Here is a 14,405-nt window from a genome sequence, read left to right on the forward strand (position 1 = left end):
ACAAACAAACAAACAAACAAACAAAAACAAGGGAGAGGACCAGAAGTAAAACATTACATTTAGTTATCTACCTGAAATTATACTTACAAATTTTAAGCAATAATTGATGAATCTTGAATCATTGTGGTAGTTCTTCTTATCTAAAAATTCCTTCATTAAATGTTCTAATAATATCATAGAATATTCTTTATTGTCAGGAAAATTCTCTTCTACCCATTTCATAAAGCTAGAAAAACATGGATATTAGTTTTCCACAGGGTAGCATATGTTTCCTTTGTTTAAAGGAAAACAAACAAACGTGCACTAACCTTTCCCATTCTCCAAGTGGGTCATTACCCTCATATCTTTGCATATGGGCTTCAAACATGCTAGAACAGAAAAATGCATACATGAAAGAAAGAATAATTCCTAGACGCCAAAGATATATTTGATTCTACATTATGTTATACTTGAGAATGGAAATCTTGTATCATCAACCTAAATATCACATAAAAGATGTCCAGAAAAGTCAGAGCAGTATTTGCCTCAAAGTCTATCTTGATTTGGTGATCCCCAATGTCATTGCCACCCAGTGGGATTGAGACAAAGCACTCTTATTTCTCAGGAGCATAGCTAAGTTAGGGGGGGTTAGAATAAGATCCAAAGAAAGCCTCTCTCCTTTGGTATGACAGCCCCAGTACTACAATTTGGAGTTTCCAGAGACTGTTTGCTTGAGTTCAAATCTAACATTGCCCCAAGGAAAAAAACACAAGATGACAATTCTGATCAATACCCATAGAGCTCCCAGAGGACTTTGCTTTCCTTACTTCCACAATACCTAAGCACAGGTTAAAAAATCAGGCCAACAAATCAAGTCCCAATGACCTCAGGTGCTAGTGGGGTAAACAAACAAAAACATAAAAATAGTACCATGTTTCATTAACTAGAAAATAGAAAATGGGGAGACAAGCTAAGGGGTAAGAGTGGGCACAAATTATCCTTAAGGGACCAATGTTAGCTAGCTACCCTGGCCATTTTAGGGAAATCATCAAGGCTGACAGAACTTGAGGGACAGAAAGAGTCAAATAAAGTGTGAAGAGAAGAGGTGGCAAGCTCTATCTGCATTTTAAGATGTCTTCTTTGTTCCTTCACAAAAAGGAGCAGGGCTGGAACCATAAATAGCAGTCAGTTCAGAAGTTACAGCAGAGGTAATAAGGGTAAGAATAGTATGTACAACTTCGGAGAGAGGGAGATGGGAATTAACTGTATTCTCAGTATGAATCAAGTTGAAAAACACTCAGGATAATAAACTAAGAAATAATAAGATTAAGAGAAAAAGGCTGGGCGGTGGTGGCACACGCCTGTAATCCCAGCACTCTGGGAGGCAGAGGCAGGTGGATTTCAGAGTTCAAGGCCAGCCTGGTCAACAGAGTGAATTCCAGGACAGCCAGGGCTACACAGAGAAACCCTGTCTCAGAAAAACCAAATCCAAAAAAAAAAAAAAAAAGATTAAGAGAAAAAGAATTTAAAAGTAGTATTTGTGTAGATGACCAGGAAAATCTGTCTCAAAATCTATTTCACTGGCATACTGAAATGATCATTCAGAGAAACTGCAATGGCTTGCTCATAATTTTGTGGACAGAAGTAGTAGAGATTTTAGCAATTTAGTGGGTTTTTTGGTTTTGTTTTGGTTTTTTTTTCTTTGTCAAGGACTCTTACTTTTTCACTTAAAAGGAACACATTTTGGATTCTTTTTGGCATGTCTGAAATGCCAGTACTACTTTGTGTTTACAAGCTCTTATTTAGCAAAATAAGATATACAAATATTTATCTAAGGTAAACATTGAATAGCCTCGCATCAACCACACCTCCTGGAAAAATGACTTACACTGTAACTTAATGCTAAAACATCAAATCATTAAGCCTTGAAAAATCAAAATACCTAGTTTCTTTTTTAGAATGGGGAGGGGAAATGCTTAGTCGATCTGATCAAAAATTAAATTACTTAACGCCAACAGATTTTGGATATTTTACTCTTTGAATACCTAAAGGACTGGTAAAAATAAAACTATTTCTTGTAACATCTGACTTAACAGTTTTAAATGACTTAACATCACAGGCTGGGTAAGTCACCTAAGCGCCCCACCGCGCCCAGCAAAAAACAAAACAAAACAAAACAAACAAACAATCAGGGTGGGAACTTTTTTTTTAAAAATCTGCTTGCAGGAAGACTCAAGTAGTAGCAAGCATTTTTCCCATAACGTTTAGCTTCAATTTTTTTCTTACGTATCAGGCAATCGAGAAATAGAAAATTCTTTCCTTAGTGAGGTGACGTTTTTATCAGAAAATGTCATCACACAAGTTTGGGTTTTGAAGGCGGGGTCTCTCGCGTCCAGATTGAGTGCCCCACGGAGAAGACACGTGACTTCTGAGGGTCGCGCAGACGGCCCAAAAAACTCCGCAAAAACCGTAACCTGCTGCAGCTTACTCCTCTCTCTACTCGAGAGACCCGGGGGCCGCCGCCGTGGCTGAGGCCTGTGCGGGGAACGCGCTGAGGAAGTGGCGCTGAGGAGAAAGCGCGCCTGAAGGACTCGGCCTCCAACCGTCCCGACCGGCACTCGGGCCGGCTCGCGCTCGTACTCCACCTGACTGACACTTACCGAAAGACATTTTCTAGGTTGTCCATGACGAGAAAAAGCGTACAGCAGTGAAATACTCCACCAGCCGCCGCCGAAACACCCCATCAGTCCGGGCCCCGAACCTGGAAGGCCGCCAGCGATTCGAATTCCCCGCGCAGCCGCACTCATGACGTCGAGCGTTGGCAGCGTGTCTGACTATTGGTCTCCGGTGAGGGAGAGCTGGCCAATCGCTGTGGCCGTTGCTGGGAGACAAAGTCCCGCCCCCGCCCTCGGGCCTTCGCCCTCAGTTTTTTTTCACTTGCTCATAGGCTTTTTGTGAGTCCTTCGCTAGGTTCTGCCTCAGGTGAGGTTTGTTTCTGTTCTAGTGAGACACTAACCATTTTTTGGCACAGGGATTATCTTTACTTTTTAAAAAACGATATAAATTGCAACTGGTTTACAGTAGTACAGTACCAGGCTGAACGTGACGATTCTGCCTGCATATTCACACACTTGGTTCACATAAAGGCACACCCACACGTATTTGTAAAATAATATTCGTAAAATATTCATAATAATTTTTAAAGAGTCCAGATGTCCAAGAATAAATATTTAACATGTTCATGTGCCCTGAGAGTGAGTTGAGAAATAATCTAGTCTTCTCTGCTTCTTGAGTTTTAATGACTTACCACTTTGTCTCTCTAGGGTCTTGACCAAAGCAAGTAGAACATAAAAGACTCATGTGATTATTTACCTTCCTGTTTCTAAAGGTCCTGAGAGTGTTTCAGCTCCCTTAAGTTGATAAACAAGACATTGCAGCTTCTGGACAGATAGACATTTCTAACCTAGGGAAAAGAATTATGATTGGCTTCCCATTTGATTTCTTAGAATCATCTAACTAGAGGACTATTCCTGACATTTGTATAGCTGCACACTAAAAATATTGTCTGTGATCATGATATTGGCAGATATTAGAATTGGTAACCACTAGAGGGAGTTCCAGGTTCTTATATTCCTCGAAAATAGTAGCAAACAAAGTAAAAGATTAAGAATGCCTTAAGATTTGGCTGCCTCTTGCTCAGTTCTAGGACTTAAAGAAGTAGAAACTCTGCCTGAATCTCCTCCAAACCACTAGAAAAGCAGGACAGACCATTTGGTGTCCAGCCCTAAAGAGTCCCCTACCACCAGGCACTGTTAAGCAGTGCCTAGGAACCACTAAAGTAGCTGCAGCTGGGTGTCAGGGAGGGGCTGAGGCTGGGGCAGGAGTAGGTGTCAGAAGGACATGAACACTTTCTATCTCTGCTCTGTTATAATAAATGTGAGTTATTGGGGAAGGGGGGGCAAAGAATACACTTCTAAGCTGGGTGGTGGTGGCACATGCCTTTAATGCCAGCGCTCAGGAGACAGGCAGATCTCTGAGTTCCAGGCCAGTCTGACCTGCAGAGAGAGTTCTGGGATGGCCAGGGCTACACAGAGAAATCCTAAAGAATACACTTCCAAAGGAGAATGGCCTAGAGCAGAGAGAAGGCTTAGAAACTCAATAAAGGCTGTCCAAAGGATTGGGGCTTTCATGCCACAGTCTCTGGGGCTTGGGGTCATTTTCATAGCACGAGATTGCTTGTGCACCCTGCGTTACATAGAGTTGTCTTTACAAATTCATGCATGACATGTCTCGTTAGCATTTTAGTATTAAAATATTACCTTCAGGCACCCTGGGGTGCAGATGCTCGAGGCTATGGCCAGTTCCAAAAGACCTCAGCCTTTTTTTTTGTGGACAGATTCTTCTCATAATGCTAACTTAGTAGCCTTTGTGTAAGGCTTTCTGGACATCACTCTCCACACAATTCTTTGGCCTTAGTTAGAAGCTGAATAACAAACACTCTAGTTTGCCTTCTTGGGAGCAAAGGAAAGGCTAGAGAAGAGGTGAAGTGAACCCAAGTTACCTACAGACGTCTACTGTGTGTTTAATCTAGGCATACATATTGCTCATTTTCTTATGTATTCTTATGCATTATGTATTACACAAACGTGCCGTGGGTTTAACATTGGATTTCTCTTAACAAAAAGTTTTAGTTAAGATAACAGTGGAAAGTTTTGATAGCCTTGATTTATCATAATGTAGCCATTTATGCTTTCCTATACAGAGCCTTATTTTATCTGCACTGTCAAAAACAAAACAAAACAAAACAAAACAAAACAAAAAACATTTGGCTGAGTATAATTGCTCAAAATGAACACCGTGGAGCTGCAAACCATGCCTCCAGTCAAGCTTCCACCAATCAACACTGTCTCCTGGGAATCACGAAGGAGCAGTGACTGTGTGCAAACAGCCACAGGTGACTCTGCTGTTTTGCCCACAGCTCCCTCGGTGTGGACTCAGTAATCTTGCTATTCCCGAAGATACGGCAGTGGTTGTTTTAGGAGGCTGTGCCTTTCCTCTCTGTGGGATATCCCACATTTGCCTAGAATGTGGGATAAGAAGATCCAATAAGCAAAAGCTACCCAAGTGTTCCCTCTGCTACTTTTATTCACAATGAGAAAATAGCACAAGGCAAATAAACCAAAGCAATAGCATAAAGCAAAGCTTCCCACATCTCTTCTGTTCCACATAGCAGCTTTTTTTAATCCCTCGCCAAAATTTTCCATTTTCCTTACCTCAAGTTTTGAACAGTAGCCAGAGAACACCCTCTGCAGTGTCCTTATCAGAAAAGAAGGAACTGTCTCCAGGATTCTGCCTTTGAACTCTTAGATATGCTATGGTTACATGATTTCTAAAGTTCACTCACTCAAATGCTCCCAAGGACAGGCTGTGCCTTACTACAAAACCACAGCTTTGGGTTGTAATGTTCATGCCCTGAGCTCTCCATAAAAGCAGCATTCATTAATCATGCCCTAAGTCAGTCCTGTAGTGTGTAACTCAGTGAACCCTGGATAGGGTGGGTGTTCAGGAGGCTTCTAAGAGACGCGTGCCCTTGGGCAAATCATGAAACATTGCTTCTTGTTCATCTGTAGAAGCAGTTTAAAGGTAACCTGAGCACCAAATGCCCAAGGTTATGCCATAACTCACCATAAACCAGTGCAAGTGGAATACCCTATAAATGACCTTGTTGGGGAGGAGGTCAGTCTGTTGCTCCTCCAAGGGCCAAGAGGCAAGATGCAGTGTGCAGAGAGAAGCCAGAAACAATTTTAGACACTTTCTCTTGTACTGAAGACCTGGACAGCTCTTGGGGACTAATTCAGATGCTCTTTCCAGTCCACTACAGACCAGTTCATACTTCTCGGAGGCCAATCACTGCTAGCTTCCTTCATTCCAACCTTTCTGATCTATATCTGGTGCCTGTAATGGGCAAGATTTCTGGGCCTAGCCCAGGAGTACCTGAAACATCTACTCTGGTGCATTTGACCTCTCTTAGCCTTCTGATGGCCTTGAAGGACTCCCAGTCCTCAGCTGAGTACTTTTAACTGGGGAAGGGAGTACTTCTATGTAGGAAACCTCCTCAGGTTTCTGGAGAGGGCAGCATCTTGGTCTGATTGTGCTGTCTGTTAAGTTGAAGGCTTTGGGGGAAATGAAAGGGCTGGAGGATTTGGGGAGTCAGGAGAGGCAGCTGTCAACTCCCTCAGGAGGCTGGTGGATGGGGTGAGGGAGTAGGTACCCTCTCCATATTAGACCTATGTCATCATATCAGCAATGTAGCTTCGTAGAGCTTCCTGCCACACACCGTCTCCACTGCATTTGACTAGCCAGGAATGGCTATCTTACCCAGACCAAACCAATCAAAGTGGTACTAGAATTGCTGCAACTGGAAATGAAGGGGAAGAGGAAAAGAAGGTAGTTTCTTATGGTTGGAGCTGAGAACGGTGAGGTTGGGGGCCTTTTGTCCTCTGTTGTTCTTACTTCCAGGTGGACTTTGGTGTGCCCTGAGAATGGAAAAAGATGGCAGAGAGAGGGGGGGAGGGTGAAGGGAGGGAGAGGGAGAGAGACAGAACGACAGAGACAGAGAGACAGAGAGACAGAGACAGAGAGAAGAAGGAGGAGGAGGAGGAAAAGAGAGAGTGGGAGAGAGAAAAAGAGAGAGAAGAGGAAGAGAGAGAGAAAGAGGGGGAGAGGAGGAGAGAGAGAGAGAGAAAGAGAGGGAGAGAGACAAAGATACGAATATGAAACAGAGCTGAGACAGCTGGTTCCAATGGTTTGTGATGCCCTTCACACCAATGATCTTCTCCAGTTATGCCCAAGTTTCCCTTGAATTTTGTGAACTGAAGCATTTTCATTTTGCTGAAAAGAATTCAAACAAGTTTTTATTGGTTTATAACCAAGAGTGACCTGGATAACAGCACTGGAAAGTAACTGGACAACATGACTGAGAGAAGCCACCTTTTGCCTTCTCTTTCTCCCTCTCTCCCTTCCTCTCTTCACCTATACATTAAATATACATATGGGGGGTGTGTGGATATGAGAACACATACACACACACACACATACACAAACATATACATACAAACAAACACATTTTTCTCACTCATTTGGAAGAAATTGAACACTTAAAATCCACAGGGCTATGGTCAAAATCAGAAGCCAGCATAGATACAATACTGTTACACAGACCATCTTACTTTATTCTCTCCAGCTGCTTCTAGGTTTCAGCAAACTACCATACAGCAAAGTTTGGAGTCACTCACCTAGGAGGAAGATGAGGTTTTTGAAAATTCAAGTGTCTATGCTCAACCTTTAGAACATGGATCTATTGGGACGAGTATGTGTGTTTGTGCTGCCGAGCCTTTAAAAAAAAATTCTAGTCTCCTCTTGGTATGCAGTTAATGCAGGGATCAATCATCTAAACCAACAGTGATTACTTCCTTCCATTTATTGGCCCAAGATCAATTTGAGGTGGGGGTACTAATTTGAATAGCATTCCCAACACACACAAAATATGTTTATCTGTAACCTCAGAATGCCTTCTTCTTTGGAAATAAGGATTTTTGCAGACGTAATCAAATTGGGAAGTCACTGTGGATTAGACTGAGCTTTTAACCCAGGGACTATGTACTTCTGAGAAGACAGACGTTTGAAAATAAACACAAGGGGAGAAGGTCACGTTATGATTACGGAAGCTATTAGCGTGATATGATGCAACTACAAGCCAAGGAATACCAGAGATTTCTGGAAGCCACTAGACCCTAGGAAGTGAGTGGCAAGAAAGGATTGTTCCCTAGAGCTCACAGGGACAGGGCACTGCTGTTATTTCAACTTCACCCTAGAAGCCTTTATATCCAAGAAGTAACAGGTTTCTGTTGCTAACCTATCAGTTTGTGGTATTTCTGTGGCAGCTCCAGGAAATTAAAACAGTGGTCATTGGACCTATTGAATTTAGCCATAGTTACTCAAAGGCAACTTCCCTAAGTCATTTATTTCACAGTTTCTCCTTGTTAATATTAATATTATATTAAATTATATATTAAAATATTATAATTAATATAATATTTTATGTGTATGAGTCTTTTGCCTTCAAGTGTATATGTACCACATGTATGCCTGGTACCTATGGAGGTCAGAAAAATGTATTGGATTGCCTGGAACTTCGGATGGTTGTGTGCCACAATATGGGTGCTGGGAACTAAACCTGAGGCCTCTGCAAGAGCAAAACATGCTCTGACCTGCTAAGCCAACTCTCTATCCTCATTACCTATTACTTCTTAAAATGAAGCTCCCTCTACCAGGTGTGGGGGCACTCAGGAGGCAGAAGCAGGCAGATCTCTGTGAGTTTGGGGCCAGCCTGGTCTACAGAATAGCCAGGGCTATGTAGAGAAACCCTGACTCAGAAAAACAAAAAGAAATGATCAATCTCTTTCCAATACCATTCTTTCTGCCAATATATAATATAAATTATATATATATATTACTCACACATATTCTTAGGTTCCAGAGATTAGGGCAAAAACATTATTGATGGGCCATTTTTTTGTCTACCATGTAATATATAGAACTGCATGTAGCATACCCAACTGATGGCAAAGAATTCTCACATAACAGGAATCTCTCATACACATACACACATGAGATGCATGTATGTGTATATATATATAAAATATTTAATTTCACCAGCAACATTCTTTCAGTATCTTCCATAGACTATGTAATGCACAATTCTCCAAAAAATTAGAGTAACTTGTAACAGCAGAAGGTCCCCCCACCTCCACTTGAACTGAATGCAATGGAAGATAACATAGTCACTTGTCTTTCTAGTGTCTAAGTCTCTAGGTTAGGAGAAAATACATCCCGACTTGCTACACCCTGCTGGCACATTGGACTTGATGCTATGATAGTGTGGGCTCTCATTGTCTCCCTTTGGAGAGAGGAGAGCAGTTTACCTGTGGAAAGCAAAGAGTAGCTAGAGGAGCAGCCTCAGCAACCCCTAGAACTGCTCACAGACTGACTTGGGTGTTGGCTTGGGTGCTGGCAGTGTCTAAGGTGTTGCTTCTTCGGGAGTCAGCAGTGACATGCTCTGACTGTTGGGCCAATTCTGGGAATCACCTGTGTCCTTTTCAGCTGTAAGAGACAAAAGCCCTGTGGCCACATGATGGTCATGGTTTTTATCATCTGGGAGCTGAAGTAAGAGGACATGAAGAGTGCTGGAGAGATGGCTCAGAGGTAAGAGCACTGACTGCTTTTCCAGAGGTCCTGAGTTCAATTCCCAGCAACCACATGGTGGCTCACAACCATCTGTAATGGGGATCTGATGACCTCTTCTTGTATGTCTGATAGTTATGCTGTACTCATATAAATAAAATAAATAAATCTTTTATTTATTATTAGATATTTTTATTTTCTATATTCTTTGTTTACATTCCAAATGATTTCCCCTTTCCCAGTTCCCCCCTCCCCATATGTCCCATGAACCTTCTTCTCTCCACCCATTCTCCAGTCACCTCTCTCCTTTTTCTCTGTCCTGATACCCCCCTACAATGCTAAATCAAGTCTTTCCAGCATCAGGACCCTCTCCTCACTTCTTCGTGGGAGTCATTTGTTATGCTAATTGTGCCTTGGGTATTCATAAATAAATAAATCTTAAAAAAATAGAGGACATGAAGAGAATTTGAAGGTAGCATGACTGAGAAAAACTTTGTCTTTAAAAGCCCTAAGATTTGGGTACTGATGTTGACCACACTACAGAGCTATGTGGGGTTGCTTGTCATGATCGTTCTCTTTTGAGCAATACTGGAGAAGATGCTTTCCTTTATTTGGAACGTATGGTACTTGTCATTACAACATCTTTTCTACAGACTTGGGGGGAACAAGAGTAAATGAAAAGATAAAGAGAATACAGAGAAATGATAGATAGATAGATAGATAGATAGATAGATAGGTCAGACAAAATGGCTCTGAGCAAGTCATTTCACTTCCATACCTTTCCCCCCTCCTGGATTCCTGCTATGTGAGAATCCTTTGCCATCTGTTGGGTTCACAGAGGTGGTGTGGTAGACAAACAAATGGCCCACCAATAACATTTATGGTCTAACCTCTGGAACCTAACAATATGGGCTCTTCATTGGCAAAGGGAGCATTGCTGAAGTGACCCTAAGTTAAGTATAATAAGAATATTGAGATAGGAGGGCTCTCCTGTGCTAACAGTGGGATCAGTGTAACTGAGTCCCTTTAAGAGGGAGGTGGGAAGGTCAAAGTCAAAAGAAGAAAAGAAATTGGAATGCTCCAAGGAGAGGCAGTAGGGATGGTCTTTGAGGACAGAGAAAGGAGCTAAGAGGCAAGAATACAAGTAACCCCCCCGAAACTTGAACAAAAGTCATGGGAACAGACTTCTGCCCAATAATTTCCAAAGGAAACCCAGCTCTACTAACATGTTGATTTTAGTCCTGGGAGATCCAGTTTGAACTTCTGACTTCTGGGACTATAAATAGTTATAATTTTGCTGTCTAAGGCAACCCACTTGTGGTAATTTTTGAAAAAAAAAATTCCTTCCTTTCAAAGGAAACTCCTGGAGGCAGCATCTGCTGATCTATAGATTGCACAAAATAGCCTTTGAAAGGAAGAGAGACATTTTCTAGTACAAGACCACAGCAATAATGGGAGGGAGAGACAAACAGAGACAAACAGAGAGAGAGAGAGGGAGAGAGAGAGAGAGAGAGAGAGAGAGAGAGAGAGAGAGAGAGAGAGAGAGAGAGAGAGAGAGAGGATTCTTGTTAGGCAAGTTGAGGGTTCATTATCTTTTGTCTGTGGCTCCCAACTACCTTGTACTGCCTTCCTTGGTACTCTGTTGGTTGGTACTACCTCCAGGTTGAAGACATAACGTACCTTTTGGGCTGGTGAGGTCTTAGCAGAGGCCAGACCACCTCAGGAACTGGGAACCATGCAAAATGGCTGGCTGGGTGGCTCTGTTTAGTGGATGAAATGACTTAGTGCTGAGCATCTCGTGGCCCAGAGACATAAATCCAGCACCTCTTTTAAGGATCTGAAACTTGCTTCTAGTGACCCACAAATCAGGAGGGACAACCTGATTGGAGTTAAAGAGCAGTTCCTGGTAAGGTCGGAGAACAGTGGTGGAGCTCAAACCCTCTGGACAGCTCTTTCCCTCAAACAAGGAAGGAAGGGTGCCAGGGAAAGTTTGTGACAGGCAGGTAAAGAGGGAGGAGACCTGTGGGTGAGCTGGGAGGAGGCCAGTCTAGTGGAATAAGTAGGAGGGCCCAGAAGCCAGGAGATCTGAGGAGGTTTACCGAAGCTTGCAGCCTCAAGCACACAGATGGAGCAGACCCCGGACCTGGGGCTTGGGGACTCATCACTGTACCGCTACCTGGACGGAGAATTCTGGAGCCTCAAGAACGAACTTCGCAGAGTCCTGGGGAGCTCTCCTCTATTCCAGCCCAGGTACTTAGTGGAGTTGCCACTCTTGTTTGAGCTGGGATTTCCTGATTTGCTCCTGGTATGGCCCGATGGGGTGTGAACTGCTCCTTAGGGGCAGCCGACCCAATTCCTTACCTCTAATAAAGAAGGGCTCTCCTAGCAGAAGTGTGGTCACAGCCCACTGCTGCCTTTCTGAGCCCCTAAAGGTATCCATCCCTTCCACCACAGCTTTCTCCAAAGATCCCGGGTTAAAGTGTGGGCTCCGCGGGGCTAGGTGCTGAGACTCATTTTGCATCTTGTTCCCTCCTGGCCTGTCAGCGTCCCACCTGGGGCGGGCAGAGCCGAAGAAAAACAAAGATCGGGTACACAACTGAGATGGACACTCCGCTGAGGAGGGGTGCAAACTGAAGCCTCTGGCGGGCACTCATAGTAGTGGATTCAGGTGTGCTAAGCACCGAGAAACTGAGGAAGGGCAAGAGGGCCATCTTGGCTGGGGGAAGGAGGTGCTAAGTTCTTGACACCTTTTGATGTCACCGCAGTCCTGACCAGGAGACCTAGGGATTGGTGCAGCTTAAGTTTATGGGTGTAGAAAAATGGACTGGTCATGAGGGTCAGGAGTGGACCCCAGCATCGGGGTTCTTTCTCCTATGTTCTGCTGGGTCCTGTTTCAGGAATTCTAAAAAGCATGGATGCAGCCTCTTTGGAGTATTAGCATAATAAAGTCCAGATTTAGAATGTCAATATCACCCATGTAACCCTACTACTTAGGAAGTGCAAGCAGGAGGATCAGGAATTCAAGGTCATTCTCAGCCACAAAGACCCTGTCTCAAAACAAAACAAAACAAAACAAAACAAACTGCCCACAAATCAAAGGCTCCCTAAAAACAGACAAAACTAAACAAAAGTCAGTATGTTCCAGGGAGAATTAGCCCAGCCCTCTTGCCCAAGTAGCTCAAGTTTAATTTGTCTCTCAAGAGCGGTCTGGGCAGAGGGAGGGTGGTCCTCCAGTGTCCTTTGAGAAGATCCTAGGCGCATCTTTGAATGCCTCCCTTACTTCCCATCCCTTTTGCTCACTCTTTAGGTAACGGTCCTCAAAGTGTTGTCTAGGTATCTAGAGGGTATCCAGGATGCTTCAGATCAAGGTCAAGATTATTTCTATAAATGTCCCAAGATGTCATTGGCTCTGTGCATGCACACATTCCCACCGATGCGTAGTAATAGGTTTGGAGACAACCTGACTGGCAGTATCCTCTAGATTAATTGGGAATGTGAGATTCCACTGGCTTTCTATTAAGACAGACTTTAAAACATTTATGAATATGCAGATCAGCTTTACTTTTCTTCTTTGTTTTATTTTGAAAAATAGTTATTTTCATAAAATACACTTAACAGACATATTACAATTACTTTCAAATGAGTTAAGGTTTTGAAACCTTTTCTGTAATGGTGTCTAGGAGGATAAATACTAATAAATATAACTCAACCAAACAAAAGCAATTGAAGGGTCTCATTTTTGGTGTCCAGGGCTCTTAGCCTATAGTCACTTATGTATTGCCCGGCCTTTATTTCTGGGCAGTTAGCTCTTGGCTGTTTCTATTTGGATAACTGCATTTTAAAACATGGAACAGAATTTTAAGATCTAAACCACTATTTTGGCCAAATCCAAAATACTACTTAAGTATTAATACTACCACTACCTCTAAGGGACAGAGGTAAGCCTGGATTGCAAAACCACCAGGTAGCTGACTACCAGGGTATAATACTGGGGTAATTCCCAACCCCTATCTGCAACACTGAGCTTCTGGCTGAGGGTGTGACTCAGCTGTAGAGCACATTTTATAGACTCGGGCTACAATATCACAACAAAATAAAAACACAGAAAACACACCCAGCTCCTTGGTTGTTCTGAAGCACACATGAAACACTCTTGAATAAACATTCTGGAAACACTGGTTGAGTGCTGTCCTAGTTAGGGTCACTATTGCTGCAATGAAACACCACGACTGAAAGCAAACTGGGGAAGAAAGTGTTTACTGGCTTACATTTCCTCATCATTGGAGGAAGTCAGGATAGTAATTCAAACAGGGCAGGAACCTGGAAGTGGGAGCTGAGGCAGAGGCCATGGAAGAGTGCTGCTTACTGGCTTATTTCCTAGGACTTGCTCAGTCTGCTTTCTTCTAGAACCCAGGACCACCAGCCCAGGGATGGTACCACTCACAATGGGCTGGGCCTTCCCCTGTCAATCACTAATTAAGAAATGCCCCCATTAACTGCAGTCCCATCTTATGAAGGTATTTTCTCAATCTAGGCTTCCTCCTCACAGATAACTTTTAGTTTGTGTCAAGTTGACATAAAACTCGGCATTACAAGTGCATCTCCCTTCTCCTTCCCTTTTACACACACACACACACACACACACACACACACACACACACTCTCTCTCTCTCTCTCTCTCTCACACACACACACACACACACACACACAAAGACAAAACTCCACTATTTCAATATTTTGCCATTCTTATTTGTTTATTTCATAATCTCAGAATCATAATAGCAAGGATAACATTTTTACTGTTTCCTGCCCACCCCCACCCAAATGACTCAAGATTCTGACACCTATATGAAAGTTCACTTTGGGCCACCAGATGTAATCTTTATGAGGCTGGAAAGACAGGGCTCTTATTTATGGATGAATGTTCACTCTGCTATTGCAAAAGCCACCTGGAAGATACAACTGTGAAACCTGTCGGTCCTGTGGTCCCTATATCCTTCCTCTCTCAGTGAGCCTTTGAAGTTCAAGTAGGTGTTAGGGTGGGGGGTGGGGTGGGGATTATGGGAGCCCAGTTCTTTGAGTGCTCTGTACACAGTGGGAAGTCTGTGTAAGGTCAGACACTCTCAGAGTATGAGTTTAGGAAACACTTTTCTCCCCAAAGAAAATAATTATGAAACTTCGTA

General features: G+C 43.0%; 1 protein-coding gene across 3 annotated transcripts in view; it reads right to left on the minus strand.

Annotated features, from left to right (window-relative positions):
- The window catches only part of Bub1 (BUB1 mitotic checkpoint serine/threonine kinase), a 31,373-nt gene extending 28,584 nt beyond the window's left edge, over positions 1 to 2,789 (minus strand). For 2 of the 3 annotated variants that reach the window (XM_052183549.1, XM_052183548.1), the window contains exons 1-3: positions 2,640 to 2,789; positions 309 to 368; positions 88 to 226 (exon numbers count right to left, since the gene is read on the minus strand). In XM_052183549.1, the coding sequence (XP_052039509.1) occupies positions 88 to 226; positions 309 to 368; positions 2,640 to 2,665 (225 nt within the window). In that variant the 5' untranslated portion in view covers positions 2,666 to 2,789. The remainder of the gene's footprint in view (positions 1 to 87; positions 227 to 308; positions 369 to 2,639) is intronic. The other variant, XM_052183550.1, reaches the window with a different exon arrangement.
- Positions 2,790 to 14,405: the final 11,616 nt, after the last annotated feature.

This window comes from Apodemus sylvaticus, chromosome 5 (assembly GCF_947179515.1).
Source record: "Apodemus sylvaticus chromosome 5, mApoSyl1.1, whole genome shotgun sequence".
Lineage (NCBI taxonomy): Eukaryota > Metazoa > Chordata > Mammalia > Rodentia > Muridae > Apodemus > Apodemus sylvaticus.